Here is a 15415-nt window from a genome sequence, read left to right as displayed (position 1 = left end):
GCATAGTTAAAGGGCTGTAATTGATGTAAAGTGGTTCATCACCTTTGTTTCTGTTTTATCGCAGCTCAAATTCTCATTTTGTTTGCTGTCTCCTCTTTCATCGGCGTTTTTCACCACCTGGCAGCTCTCTTCTTTTCTGTTCTTTATTTCCTCCTCACACACCAAAATGCCACCTATACCTCCCTTCCTCAGCTGATTTCATTAGCAGTTTCCCCCTCCCTGAGGCTGTGCCACTCTCCTCTCAGTTTGCTCCATAATGCTTCCCCTTGCCGCTGTGTCTTTGATTTCGCAAGTTCCAACCAAACCGCATTTTGCCGCTGGCACTTCTGCATCAATAAAGAAAAGCTTGTACTTTAGGAAAGCCCTTGAGAAGCTACCGTCCCAGTAAGATTCATCTTTGGTGGACTTAATCCTCTCCATCCTTTGCAAGCCATTACTTTGTTCACATCCAGTTTCCTATCCAGCCCAATGGTTTTTAAGCAATAAAAAAAGAGCTTTGAAGCTTCTGTGAAGTGCTGATAATATTTCTATGAACATGCATGATTGAGCGGATTCTGTACCAACAAGATCAAATTTGAGAAAACATCGTATGCAGGTGCACCCAGCGGTCAAGGGTCCTGAAAGAGCTGTTGCGTGAGTCCATGCGTGTGATAGTCTGGATAGCAATGAAGCATGTTAGAACTTTACCTCATGTTTGCCCTTCATTCGACACACATGAATGTCGTTTTTATTGGACTCCCATGTCCTTTTCTGGAATGCAGAAAATCAAGGTCAGAACGGGCTTTTTTCTGGTTATAGCTTCAAGTATTTAAACATTTTACTTGAGTCTGCATGAGTGTGTGTAGCCAACATGATTCATACCTTGCTGTAGAACATCTCATCATCTGCCCTGTTATCCAACTCCACTCTGTACAAGTCATCTCTACAAAATACAACAAATCAATATGTGAGGATTTTTTTTTAGATTAGTTCGTGGTTTGTGCTCAGGCTGTGATTTGTTGGGTTTTTGTGTTTTACACAGTCACAATCACACCAGGTTTCAGCTGTCAGTTATCCACAGGAGTTCTTGATTTCTCTAAATATATTTAAAGCCATGGTTTCTACTTGATCACTACCAGATCTTCATGTTACCCACAACAGTTTATGGCAGGTTCAGCTTCATTTCAATACATATTTTACTTCGTGCTTATTAATAATATACATGCTGTAAATGAAAATGTGTGTTTTTAGATTAGCAACACAACTATACCAAACCTAAGCTGATAAATCAAATCCCACTGGAAGAGCAGAATAAACCGTGCAGCCTCCAGCAAAACACCTTCCTAAAAATGTGTGACCTTGAAGATTAAGTATGATAATAATTTTTAACCGGGTCGTCTTTGAATATTAGTTTGAATCTTGCTCTAACATCACATGCTGTGATACAAAAATATCTCACGGATTTCCCTCAAATTATCCCAAAACAAGGATCTTTTAGTTGTAATAGCAGTGAATTAGTTTTAGTTTTAAGCAACGTTTGTTCTGTTTAAGGTTTGATATTATTTATAACATTGATCATTTAGACAGTCTAAGACATTTTGCTTTTTTCTTAACATTAGCCAAATGAAGAGAGTAAACTTTACCTCTAATTAATGTTTTGCTATGAAGTAGACATATTTTGTTATATTTTTCTGTTTTTACATCATCTAGCTATGTGGGGTTTGAAAAAAAGCTTTGAACAGCTTCTATATTAGTCCCATTATAATATTACTGATGTACTCAAAACGATCTAAAGAGGCAAATATACCCCAAAGCAATTTAAATTTAGATAAAAGAGGTATTATAGAGGATTACTGGCAACTAATAATATAGTTTGGTTTTGATAAAGTGAAGCACCTGGACCACCCCTTAGCTGTAATTCAAATGAAATCAAAGTTTATTGTTAATACATTTTTAATCGTGGTAACACAAAGTAGTTTACATAGTAAAAATGTATTTCACGCTTAAAAAGGTACAAAAAAAATCAGGAAAACACAAACAATGTCCTCAACTTCCCAACCTCATGTTGTAACATGAATAGAAATAGAAATCTGGCTTGATAATAAAATGAGGACAATATAAGTTCTCTACTTTGAAAAAATAGAAAGTAAAACCATGAAATAATGAAAAAGTAAACAGGGAAGACAGCTATTGGCTTAGTGTCAAACATGACTAAATTATCGCTGGGCACCAAAAAGAAAATACAAATGTTTGGATCTCTGAAGCCTAACAGAAAATTCACCTCAGCTATTATTGTAAAGTGGCTCGATGCTTCAAGCAAATTTATTTTGGGCTATTTATTTTTTCTGTTGTAGTAATGAGTGAAATATTACTAAAATGCAATTATACGACTTTGTTACAGCACAAAAAGTAATATATAACTGAATTACACTACTTTTGTGACAAAGTAGTCTCAGCACTTGGTAAAAATATTCTATAATAGTTTCGTTTGATTTGATGACCTTATGAACCACATGTGAGAATCTATCTGTCTGGATGCACAAACATTCATAATTAGTGTCAACACACAAGCAGTGATCAGAAAGCACAGTTTTCACTGAGGCAAACCATTTCATGATGCATTCATTTCAAGTAGAAGGAAAGCTGAAGAGAATGTTTTATAAAAATTGCTATGATTAATGGATCAGATTGACCCTGTGGGTTATTATTTTCCAAAAATAAAAACAGTTACATCAACCAGTTCATAAAAATAAAGAACATAAACAGCTTTCTCTTGACATTTAAAAAAAAAAAGTGTGCTGAAATCCAAATGACTCAAATGTGACAGCGAATGAAAGCAGTGGCACCAAAGGAAGGCAAACACAGATGAATAAAAAAGTGACACACAGCCGGAGGCGGTTGCTGTTGGTTACCTGGCTCCTATGTAGAGCGTTCGGTTGACTTGCAGAACTGTCTGGATGTGCAGTTCCTGCCTTTGAGCTGAACGATGAGCTCTGCCCAAGAACACTGGATACCGCCTCACCACTACCATGATCACAGAAACATAAAAAAAAGAAGAGAAACACAAAGCAAAAGAGCAGCGGTGATTTTTGTGCCTGGTTTCAAGGACTAAAACCTCGTCTGAAGAAAAGCAACAATTTGTCCTTCTTTTTTCCTCCAAAGGCTGTAAACAGCTCACATAGCCTTCCCTCTAAAAATGTTGCCACTCACTTCCAATAATTTTGTGTGTTGAAAGTCAGTGTTCTGAGACAAATGACGTCTCAGTAAAATAATACAAAAAACACTTTTGTTCTCTCCATGTTTCCAGATGATGTTTTCTGAGCTCCATAATGACAAAAACTTCACATGTTTTTATTTAAGTTTTATGTATCAAGTCATCCGCCTCCATTGTTTGTCTTCATTTTAAACGAAAACAGAAATTATAGATGATTTGCATGGAAAAAAAGAAAGCAGATCCATCAGGAGACAGACTAAAGGAAAATGCCTCACTGTCCTTGACTGCAGGGGAGGGTTGGAGATCTATCTTTATATCTTCTCTCATTTCCCTTTCCACTGTTTAGCCCCCTCTCCTGTCATCTGCATCACCCCTGTGAAGTCCAACTATCCCCTGCTTTTTGTATTTCTGTGTATCTCTAGTTGTACTTTTTTTTCATCACAGTTTTATAATCTTATCACATTATATCTTGTATCTCTGAATGCATAATACTGCCCTAAAAAGAAAGTTTCTTTATCTATTTCGATGCTGGCAGACTCCTCACCGAGGCTCCAACCCTTGACCTCTGATTTCCACATTCACCGTGAAGCCATCTATCAATGCTGCAGTGCACACCCACGCACCGACGGGAAGGACACATACCCTCTAAGGGGACGTAGCTGAGAGGACTGGGCTCCTCTGGGAATGAGCCATCAGCCAGTTGAAGTACCAGGAGAAGAAATGTGAGGGGAGGAGACACGGTTGCCATGGCAGCAGCACACATGAACTGTTATCAAAGAGAGAGAGGAGAGAAAATATTCATTGTGTGCCAGGCGGTACATGTCCTTCTTAGTTCACGGGTGATAGTGTGAGTGTCTATATGCGCACTGACACTTTGACGGGTTTTCAGTGGAAAAAGCATCAGGACCGTTCCTGACAGTGTGTGGGAGAGAGCGGGTCAGAGGTGTACGACACAGTGACAAATGTGGATTCAGCAGAGGGGATGATGTATTTCTATTGTTTGCATCAGAAGTGAGCTGCCACTCCGTCTGCAAACAGCTTGAGATGAGAGGGATTACAGGCATGCAACAGTCAGAGAGAGATAATAGAGCAAAGTCACTTTGGCGGTTTCTCTGGTCTGGAACTGGAATGATGGCACTGTCTCAAAAGTGTCAAAGCTCACAGACCCAAATCTGAGCTGTGTTTGAGTTCAATCCATGACAGGATAGAGGGGGCATAAAAAAAACTCTTGGGAATGAACAAAAGCATTATGAAAAAGAAAGGATTTTAATAATAAAGGTGGGAATTTGTGAAGAAACACCACAAAAAATGTGTTTTTAACAAGTTCTTGTGGCATTTTTTTCATGATGGAGGAAATTTAGAAAGAAAATTGAGATGAAGTATTTCTTTATTCAAATTGTTTTGAGTCATTTGGAAAAGCTTGCAGCATTGACAGGGAGGATTTTAATAAATAACAAATAACGGAATTCTATTGAAAACAGAAAACTAACTAATAAATCACAACAATGACATGATTTTTAAGATTGGGTCTAGACACCACAAAGATCTATTACAAATAATGATTTGATTATTTTAATTAGGAGTTCCCACTGAAGAAAGGATCACACCAAAGATAAAAAATAAAAAACACATTAGTATTGAAGAAGATAATTCAGCATTTAACATAAAGTGCCTTAAAAGTCTAAATGGTACTTGTGCAGTAGCATCCTGCAAGGACTGCTAATGGCAGTACAGTGGCAGACACTAATGCACAAATGCCTATTAGCTGGACGCTAACAGCATATGCTGGAGACTAATGCATAAAGAGGGTTTAATCTTATGTGCATACACATGGCCAATGAGCTCACAGGTTAAAGCAGCAAGAACAGATTAACAGGCTGAAGGGTTCAATACTTTTATTGGTTATTTTTTTTGTTTTTTAAATAAACAAAATCAACCTTGTAGTAACAGGCTTGATTTCCTTCAGTTAAGGAGATGCCCCCCATTCCATCACATTGCCTTTACCAAACACTATTGGTGCAACATTCAGTCCTGACAGGGTGAATCTTCATGAGACTCCCACTTCACTTTCTGCCTCTGACATCTGTATCATCTCCATTGTTTTTGGAGATGATACAGAAGCTCAGTTCAAACAATGATGGATTTTTGGAGCTGACTTTTACTGCCCGTTATAGCATAGCCCATGTGCACAGACGCTGAGCCTGGGGGTACCAGAAACTTTAAAATAACAAAAAATAACAGAAAAATGAGCTACTTACAATTGATAATTGGTCTTTTTCAATTTACTTTAAGCCCAAAGCTGTTACAAAGGTGGCACAATTCAAAGTCCCACTCTAATCATATTATGATCCATTTTAAAAAGCATTTCCTTTGTTTTTTTCAATTATAATTATACAATTTTTAGCCAAAATCAAAAAACCTGTGACGTTTTCTGGGACATCGTTTCTGCAGAGCAGCAGGTGTTCATGAGAAATTCACTTATGAGTGTGCACGGCGTAAGCCCATCCCATCATCCCTCTGTTTTCACGCTCTCCCGCTAACTTACAGTCCCTCACATCCCAACCTAACATTACAGGAGCAACAAACATGGCGGGTAATATCAGAGCTATACAGCTGTATAGATTTGAACCCAGATGCCAGTTCGGATGAGGTAAATGAAGTCTGCAAGTGGATGCATTAGAATGGAGCGAAGCAGGGAGCCCGTGTCCTGCTGATTGCAGCACCTGCATCACAGCTACAAGCTCTCTCTAACATTTGTTCGTCTGCTCCTGATTCACAACCATTTGAATAAAGAAATACACAGAAATGGAATTTTGATCTTAATGTCCTCCATCATGATAAAAACGTAACAAGAATTAGTTAAAATCACCAAAACATTATTTTTGTGGTCCTTAAAAAAATAGCAACACAGATATAAGTTACTACTGGCTCAGGAGGTTGAGCAGGTTGTCTAATGATCGAAGGGGTTGGCAGTTTGATCCCCGCTCCTCTCAGTCAACTGTCGTTGTGTCCTTGGGCAAGATACTTCACCCTCCCTGCCTCCAGTGGCTCTACTGGTGTGTGAATGTGTACGAATGTTCCGGTGGAATAGCACAGATAAATCTTAATGCATTATTATTACTTATTATTGACAAAGATAAAATGTTTCTTTTCATTTTAAGCTCAGAAGCTTTTTTTTTATTTAAAAGGAAAACAAACAGACTTTCCAACTACATTTGTTACCAAGGAACTTTGCAATAACAAAGAAAAGAATTCTGTTTCATATAACTGTCTTTAAAGCCTATAAAATAAACTCGTTTTATCAGCTGCTGGTCAGGAGTAACTGCCAGATAGAAATTGCCTTAGGCTAAACATTAAACCAATATTTAAACAATCAAGCTTTTCTGCCTTTGCACAATATGTCTTAGGATTAGCTCCACAGCTTGTGTGGCAACAAAAATTCTTTGAAAGCAAAAAGACGATAAGGAGAGAAAGGAAAGCACATAGAATGGATCAGTGGGGGTATTCAATATGTGGCTTTTGAGAGAGCAGAGAAAAATGTAACATTTGAATGAAGACAGCTGAACGGACAGAGAAGATGTCAAGCTGAATGCCATGTTCCAAGTCGCCACTGTCAACCGTTTATTTCCTTTCATCCTCCATCTTTCCACCAGCCTCCTGCCTGCATTTCTCTCTCTCGTCTTTTCTGGTCCGTGATTAAAACACTCCCAACTGTTTCCACTGACGGGCCTGGTAGATGTTTGTTGCTAAGGTGATGACTGCTATTTGAAGCACACACATATATGACACACATTCATCCCTATGAGTGCGGTCACCGGCATTACTAAAAAAAATGAAAACCTGATGCAAGATTGAATGACAAGCTGTTTGAAGACATAAGTGAGCCGATGAGGGCTACAGACTATTCTCAGGAGCCACTTCAAGCCAAATTGTAGCCCAGAGATTGCAGGTTTGACATGTCTAAGCCCTCTTCTCCTCAGGAGTATTAGATGGGGGTGGAAGGTTTGTCTCATCTGGCCCTCCTTTGGGAATCCCTGGACTAGAACTGATTAAGCCAGGTTTGGAGTCAGTCTCATTTCATTATGGCAAGTTCATGAGGAGGATCCAAATGTGATGCTTTACAGCTCAAATTAAATTCTGTTGTCATGTGCAGGCTGAAAGGAATGATGATGATAATTAAATGAAGCTTGTGTTCCAGCGAGATTAGCCGTCCTACACGACATGCTTTGCCACAAACAGGAACCAGCATGAGATGCATTCTGCTTAAAGAAAATAAATGTAGCTCAGACCTCATTTAGTGATCCTGTTTTTTTCTACTACAATCTGTAATGGGAACAAAAAAGATTTTTAAAGACAACAGTGGACTAGGTAAAGGGAGACACTGAACAAATGTCCTTGCTCAGTTTCCAAGGTGTTTTTTGCATAGTTTTTTGCAGGTCATTCCTAATGTGTTCTTGTGGTATTTTGGTCATGATGGAGGACATAAAGGAAAATTAAGCTTGAAACTGCATTTCTGAATATGTCTTCATTCAAATCTTTGTGAATCAGGAGCAGATGCAAAAATGCAGTTAGGTAGGTGTAACGTGGAACACATCTGCTTGTAGACAAATAGATCCATCCATGTATGTCTTTGTTTTCCTCATCTGAGCTGGCATCTGGATAGCTCCAATATTGGCTGCCATTTTTGTTAAAATGGTAATGCTAGGTTGGGGTTGTAAGGGGCTGTAAGATAGCAGGAAAGCAAGGAAACAGATGGATATCGGAAAGGGGATGGGCTTACGCCAGCCCACAAAACTCAGAGTTGAATTTCTAATGAACTACAGCCACTCTGCAGAAACTATGGCTATGTCCGAATTCCCTCTCTACTCCCTAACCTCTTAAAAACTATATAGTGTGGGACTATGTAGCATCCTGGATTTTGAAAGCAATTTGGACACCATACTTTTTAAATTTTCTAAATGGCAAATATGACAACTGTTAGAAGTCAGATATCTGTATCCAATCTCTGGTCACCAGTGGGAACCATCTCCAGAGTTCTAATCAAGTTCCACTCTAATCTAGTCAAGCTCAGTGCAAAGTATTGTTTGTGCCACTCTGCCTTACTTACTGAGTGGTGTATTTAAACCTGATCTTCTGTCTCCTGACCCTGTTTTTTACTCTGCCTGCCGCCTGCCCGACACTCGGCTGCATCTTGACAAACATTTCACTCCTCTGATGATCTCATGCCTGTTATTGACCCCTGCCGGCCTGACCCCGATTTAGCTTTGTGGATTTTTGGCTGAACTAATTAGCCTGCTGCTTTTGGATCCAGCCGTCTAACCGTTCTTGTGACAACGTCACCGATTTCACTAAAGTGAAAATCTAATCAACACGATCATGTTACGCATCCACTGTGTTTTGAAGATGAAAACGTGGATGGTTTTTTAAAAATACATTTAGACCCTTTTTTGTTGTTGTAAACATTGTTTAAACAATGCATTGTGGTCTGTATTTGCCAATCTAGTGCCCATTGATGCACACTGGTTTTTCGCAGAGATTTCTGGGAAATTTCTAAGGCACTGGATTTTGGAATTGTAGATTCAGACACCACTACAAATGACAAACACACTATATAGGGCACTATGTAGAAAGTAGTGAAGCAATTCAGACATGCCCTATGTCTTAGTAAATGACACTGGTTTTGGAGTTTGGCTAAAACAGCATAATCATAATTAAAAGACCACTGGGACCACTTTGAATATGGATCAAAAAATGATTGATATGGGACTTTAAAACTTGACACATGCAAAGATGTTGTAAAACCGTTTTGCATAAATCTGTTGACACTCTTGCTTAAATCTAGAAGGTTCTGTTCTATTCTAAGCTGCTGTACATGGCCTTTAAAAAAAAAAAAAAAAAGAAACACCCAAAACTTCAGTCAATAGTCTCTTCATTAAAGTGAGTATTGATTAGGGAGTATTGATCCTTAAGATAAACCATCAGTTCTGGTCAAAGGCCAATATATTTAACTGTACTGCTGGACAACAAAAAAGAAAGTAAGGGTCTTAAAGTCATGAACAATAAATGGGTAAATAAATGGGTAAAGTGTTCTAAAGTTAGATTATAAATGGTTTTTATTTTTTATTGATCCATAAGACAGGAAATCAATGATGAAGGGATAAAGAGGTAAAGCAAAAAACAAACAAACAACAACAAAAACTGGAATGATAGTATTCAAACTGAAGTGTGACATTGTAAAGTCTTGAAATGAGGAATGTGTTGTACTATTTGTGTCAAATCATCTTACCAGATAAGATTTAACACAGTGGCACCAACACTGTTATTATGGGAAACGTGTAATGACGGCGACAGGCATGCAGTGCAATCTAGCCTCATCAGGCAACCAATTAGGAAATCACCTACAAACACCCACATAATTAGCCAATCAGCGGGCCATTTAGAGGAGCACACACCTACACCCCCCCCCCCCATGCCGTTTTGTCCGTTGCGCTTGTCAAATGGGATCTAGCTTCATTTAATTTTTTAACTTTTTTCTCCCTCTGTACTATTGCTGTATTTTGCTAACTTATTAGACCTGATCTTTCTATTTTAATGTCTAATCTGTTGCTGTGATTAGCTCCACCAGGATAAATCTTTTTTTTTTCTGTTCCGCTGCTGCAGCCACTCCACTTTGAGCCTTTGTTACCGTAGCAACCAATAGCAAAGCTAGGGAGAGATGTTTTATTGCAGTAGGACTAGATAAAAAAAACAGCAGGGTGGGTCCACCCTTTGAAGGCAAAGGCCGCAGCAAATATATGAGCCTCCAAACACTTGTACATGCAGTTAGTTTAAGCCAAATGCACATACCTTTAGATTAAAATGTATACGGAAACACATTTGTGCATACATCTGACAAGGTGGGGCTCTCTCAGCAATGGAGGGGGATGGGGAGCTGCAAGCATTTTGTCTTTTCGTTATGCACACATTGAAACGATATGAGCTATAACTCATTTAAAATGTAGGTCAATAATTAATCTTTTTAAAGAAACTCAAAATGCAGAAACAGAGAGTGAAATAATAGCATGCTAAGAATTTCTTTTTTGGGATTTCCATATTAAAAGAAAAGCCTAATGTCCTAGTTTTAAGACAACTGCTCATGCAAACAAATAGAGATGAAGAGGAGACAGATGGACAAAAAGAACTGTAAAAAGAGACAAAACGTTACAGTATCAAAAACTAAATAAAGTAATCTTCAGCAGAACAGACATGAAAGTGGCACTGAACAAAATAACCAATAAAAACAAGTATCGGTAGCTAATGCAAAGAAAAAAAAAATCTATATGATTCCCTAGGAACTAAAGTAAGAAAAAAAACATGTACATCGATCAATCATACTCACCTCTAACAAGAAAGAATGTAGCAAATTGAAGTAGAAAATTCACACTGGATTGATGTGAGTGGAAGCTTGTTTTTGTCATCAAGTAAAGTGTCTTTTTCTCTAAATGTAATCTTAGTTAGTTAAACCATTTGATTATCATTAAAGTTATAGTGCAAATCACTTTCCATGCCATCCAGATCAATAATTTATGTTCATAAATGGAACAATCTTTTCACAGTTCTCCTTTTCTAATATCTTAGAGGAGCTGAAGCGGGTGACTTGGGGTGGGGAGGTCTGGGCTTTTTGCTTGGATTGCTGCCCCTGTGACCCAAATAAGGAAAACTGGAAGGTAATGGATGCATGAATGAGATGGATAGATGTTACAAAGACGTGACTTCCCTTTATGATTTTTGTGTCCATTAGATAGAGCCATATCCAGCTCAACATTGCTTAGATGTCCTTCTAAATTAACATATTTTTTCTTCCAGCCAATCAAAGCTGTAAACCAGGTGAAGGGGGATACTGAAAAACTTTGCAATTAAGGCTAATGCATTTCATATAAGATGGAGACGTCCATACTTAACTCAAATTTAGACCCCTCTATATAACCCAGTACTGATTAAAATGTATACACTTAGAGTAAGGCCTCAAACTAGTTAGATATTATGTATAAATCTGGTCACAATTAAAGGCCTGGCTCAAGTTCAGTCTTTTGTGCTCTGTTCTCGTGTGCACTTTGAGGACAGTATACAGGTTAAAGCCAGGAATAAAGCAAGAGGGCCTGAGGGTAGAATCACAGACACGACTAAACTGGGAGAAGTGGGTCACCTTCACACTTTACAACTCCACCCCATGAGCAGTTCATTAACAGAATTTAAAAAGGAAATTCACTAAAAGGAGAAACGGTGAACAAGACAACTTGGTCTTTGTATACTGTTATCAACAACATTCCCAATCTTTTCAATTAAGCCCCTAATGTTAGCGTTAATGAACAAATAAGTCCATTAAGACATGAACAGTGCACTTACAATGTTTTTCTTTAAATTTTGACCTAATTTATTTAGTCTAGTTCAAACATTTAACTTTTGTTGTTAAAACTAATATAGATAGCCAAAGTACTGAATAGAAACATATATCCATCCATTTTCTACACCCGTTGTATCTCTTGCAGAGTCATGAGGCTGCCAGAGCCGAACCCGGTTACTATTGGGCAAAGGCGAGTTACACCTTAGACAGTTTATAGAAAACATTTGAACTAAATAATAAATAAAGCAAATAAGAATAAAAGCATACTGGAAAAATGTTTATAAACTTGCATACTAAAAAAGAAATGATTAACAAAAATCATGAAACTAAAAGAGGTGAGTGAAAGTGAAAAACGCTTCCACAGTTTAGTCCAGAAACAGCAAATCTCTCTTTTCTGACGTTTCCAAGGGGTGTAAAGGTCCAGATCTGAGGTACCATGCAGAAACAAAAGGAATAAAGCGGCTCAGAAAGGCGTGATGGGAAGGAAGCATTTCAACGTTTAAATATAACTATGGACATTTTAAAATAAACTTTAAAATATACGCGGAGTGAGTAAAAATATGTCAGGACGATCATTATGTTGTGAACTTTCTCATTATATAACTCGAAGGCAGGCAGCAGTCAAAGACAAGAAGAGGAAGACTGTCTGACTGTAAAATAAAGTGCATTACAGTAATCCAGCTGAGACGTTATGATGGTATAGATTACTGTGGTGCTGCGAAGAAAGGAAGGGCTTTACCTCAGCTAACCGCCTAAGATGGAAGTAGTTAGACTAACAACTGCGCTAATCTGTTAATCCAATTTAAAATTGCTGTCCATTTTTAAAACCAAAGTTTGAGATTATTGGCTTCTCAAGTTAGTCGGTGAGGGTTCACAGGAGTTCTTAGAACCACACAGCATTATGTTTGTTTTTTATTCATTTACTGTTCAAGACTTATAGACATACTCCAATGAAAATTAATGGCACTTTATTTCATCGATGACATAAATAAATAAAATTAAGTTCAAAATTGCATTTCTGAGTATGTCTTTATTCAAATTGTGGTGAGTCAGAAGCAGATAAAAAATAAAGTTGGAAAAAGCTTGAAGTTGTGATGTAGAGCAGAGCCTATACGACTGTAAAGCCACAAGCTCCCTGCTGACCTTGTAGACGACCAGATCCATGTAAGTCTCTGTTTGCATCGTCCTGGCTGGCATCTGGCTCCAGACTGTATGGCTTGATAGCTCCAATATTGCTCGCCATTTTTGTTGTACCGCTAATGTTACGTAGGGGTTGTGAGGGGTAAGTGACAAATGAATGATGGGAAGTGGGTGTAGGCTTACTCCGGGCTAACAACAACTCAAAGGTGAGTTTCTAATGAACTACTGCGGCTCTGCAGAGACCATGTCCTAGAAAATGACAGGTTCTTTCATTTGGGGCAAAAACGTCACAATCATAGTTAAAAGACCACAAACGCTTTTACAATAGATCAAAAGATAATCGGAGTGGGACTTTAAGCATTTTGTAACCAATTAATCGTTACTAAGACACAACAAGTGGTTTAATGACTTGTACTTTTCCTTTTAAGTTCTCTGCATTCAATGTTACGGTATCTAACAACACATAGGGAAGTGGTAGACTTGGAAGGAAAAAAAACAAGAGGTACCGAAATGGAGCCCTGTGGAACTAACAGAGAAGCTTCCATAGAGGCCTAAACATGGTTATTTTGAATTCTCTCTAGTCATAGAAACTCCTGGATGCCACACACCTGACTCTCATTCACTCAATCAATCATTCAATCAATCACAGTCTACTTAAAAACTGTCCTGAGCCTCACTCAGTGCAAAGTACTGTTTTTGCCACTCTGCCTTCATTACAGAGCGGTGTATTTTGATCTGATCTTCTGTCTCCTGACCCTGTTTCTGACTCAGTTTGCCTGACTATCCCTGTCTCTCCTCTGATGCTCCCATGCTCGTTTTTGACCCCTGCCTGCCTGCAGGACCCTGATTTAGCTTTATGGACTTTTAGCTATGCTAATAAACCTGCTGAAATTGGAACCAGTCGCCTGCCTGTGACACCCAGTCTCCATGCAGAATGTTGAGTCTGACAACATGGTAAAACGACTTGTATATTGTAATATGTTAGTCTTTCTTGTACATTTTCAAAATCTAGAGTTTGTTTTCTAAACAAGCTTTTCAAATGTTAAATCTGAATTCTTTTTCTGGCCCACTGTTGTTCAAATCTAACAACTGTGGAGTCAGTCAAAAATTTCTGCAGAAGCAGAATAGTTGCACAGATGATCACAGTCGCTTGTGGTGCTCCTGTGTGGCTGACCACCTGCTCAGACACAACAGTTCCCTTTTACAACATATGCTCTGTGGTCAGAAAGCTATGATCTAAGTGTTTATTGAGATATCAATCTGTGTTTTATTAAGCTTTCAATGCTTAAATCAAGGTTTATATGTTGCAGAAATATTCAATAAAACATCCTAAAGGGCTTTTTACATTTCCCCCCCCAGAAATTTAAGAGAACTTAATTGGTAAAATAAGTTGGAATTTTTCATGCTGGGAATCGAATAAAACAAATCCCACAAATGAATTAGGTCAACTTTACTGTTATATATGAATTGTTTTGCTTTGTACCTGCAAATAACAACGTGTAGGAATGCATGCACAGTAAAACAACAATTAGCAGTTTAACGCAGAAATAAGTGTTGTTCTATTCTTGGGAGAATGAATCTGCAAAGTTGGTTGGTAGCATTGCAGCAGCTAAGAGCTCTGTGTTCACCTTTGAAACAACTGTTTTAGTCTTTATTCCCAAAGGCACCAAATGTCTTTGCAGACTTTCTTTGTGTGTCAGAAAGGCAAAACTTTGGGTTTAAAAAAACAAAAAAAGTGTTTCTACTTTAAACGATTTGCAGAAATTCTATTCTTCCTGACAGCATTTACATCAAGTAATACAAGTTTTGAACTAGAAAAGTTGTCAGTAATGGCATGAGATTCAGGTAAATCGTAGTATAGCCTATTGAAGCAGTTCTTTCAAACTGTTTAAACCATATCAACCACTGTCAAAGACTGAGTTAGATGTCTAATATAGAACGTGAATATTTGTACATGTAAGATAATGTTGTAGTTGCTTAAACTACTGAAGCTACGTTCACGCCGCCCTTGGCAACGCATGTTCATGATCACTTCAAATGAAAAGTCTATGTTAATGCACACAAAATGCAAGTTTCGGGCTACAAAGTTCAAGTTTCTCCAACTGTTTTTTGGGCTTTACGTACAAATGCACAGCAATTGAGCGCTCGCTGCAAGTTAAACCAGGTCGAACTTTGACCAATCAGGGACTCCGATTTGGTAATGACGTTTGGATGGCGTTCCCTTTAGTTTACGTGAGTACTAACCATTTGAAAATTTATCACGAAAAAGAAATTAATAAATGAGGTTTATGCCTGGACGGAATTATCTGACACCAAGTCCTTCATATATCGGAATAGAGCTGTGAAAGAAAAAGCCTGGAGCAAGATATGTGAGATTTGCACGCCTTGACATTACGCACCAGGCCTCTTCCAACTGTAGGAGGTATACATGCGCAAGTAAACAGCAGACAAAGAAGAAGTACCTCCCTGATTGTTCGGTGTGAACATCATAGGTTCAACGCACAATCTAGGATGTATGTCACATGCCCGGTATGTCCATAGCGTGACACTAACACTGTTCGATGCTTTTACTGTTCAGTCGTCTCCTATAATCCTATAATAAAACTCTACAGAGTCTGAGGTAAAAGCCTGAAATCTGGTGTGGACCAAACGAGCAAATCGTGACCTCGCAAAAAAATTCTGAGTCTTATAAGGGAAGC

General features: G+C 38.2%; 1 protein-coding gene across 2 annotated transcripts in view; it reads right to left on the bottom strand.

Annotated features, from left to right (window-relative positions):
* The window catches only part of LOC101169812 (semaphorin-6B), a 41451-nt gene that overhangs the window by 15045 nt on the left and 10991 nt on the right, over positions 1–15415 (bottom strand). For both annotated transcript variants that reach the window (XM_023965542.1, XM_023965541.1), the window contains exons 2-5: positions 3836–3959; positions 2892–3003; positions 862–922; positions 688–750 (exon numbers count right to left, since the gene is read on the bottom strand). In XM_023965542.1, coding sequence (XP_023821310.1) covers positions 688–750; positions 862–922; positions 2892–3003; positions 3836–3956 — 357 coding nt within the window. In that variant the 5' untranslated portion in view covers positions 3957–3959. The remainder of the gene's footprint in view (positions 1–687; positions 751–861; positions 923–2891; positions 3004–3835; positions 3960–15415) is intronic.

The sequence above is a fragment of the Oryzias latipes genome, chromosome 17 (assembly GCF_002234675.1).
Source record: "Oryzias latipes chromosome 17, ASM223467v1".
Lineage (NCBI taxonomy): Eukaryota > Metazoa > Chordata > Actinopteri > Beloniformes > Adrianichthyidae > Oryzias > Oryzias latipes.
Note: the sequence above shows the minus strand (reverse complement) of the source record. Positions and strands in the feature narration are given on the sequence as shown.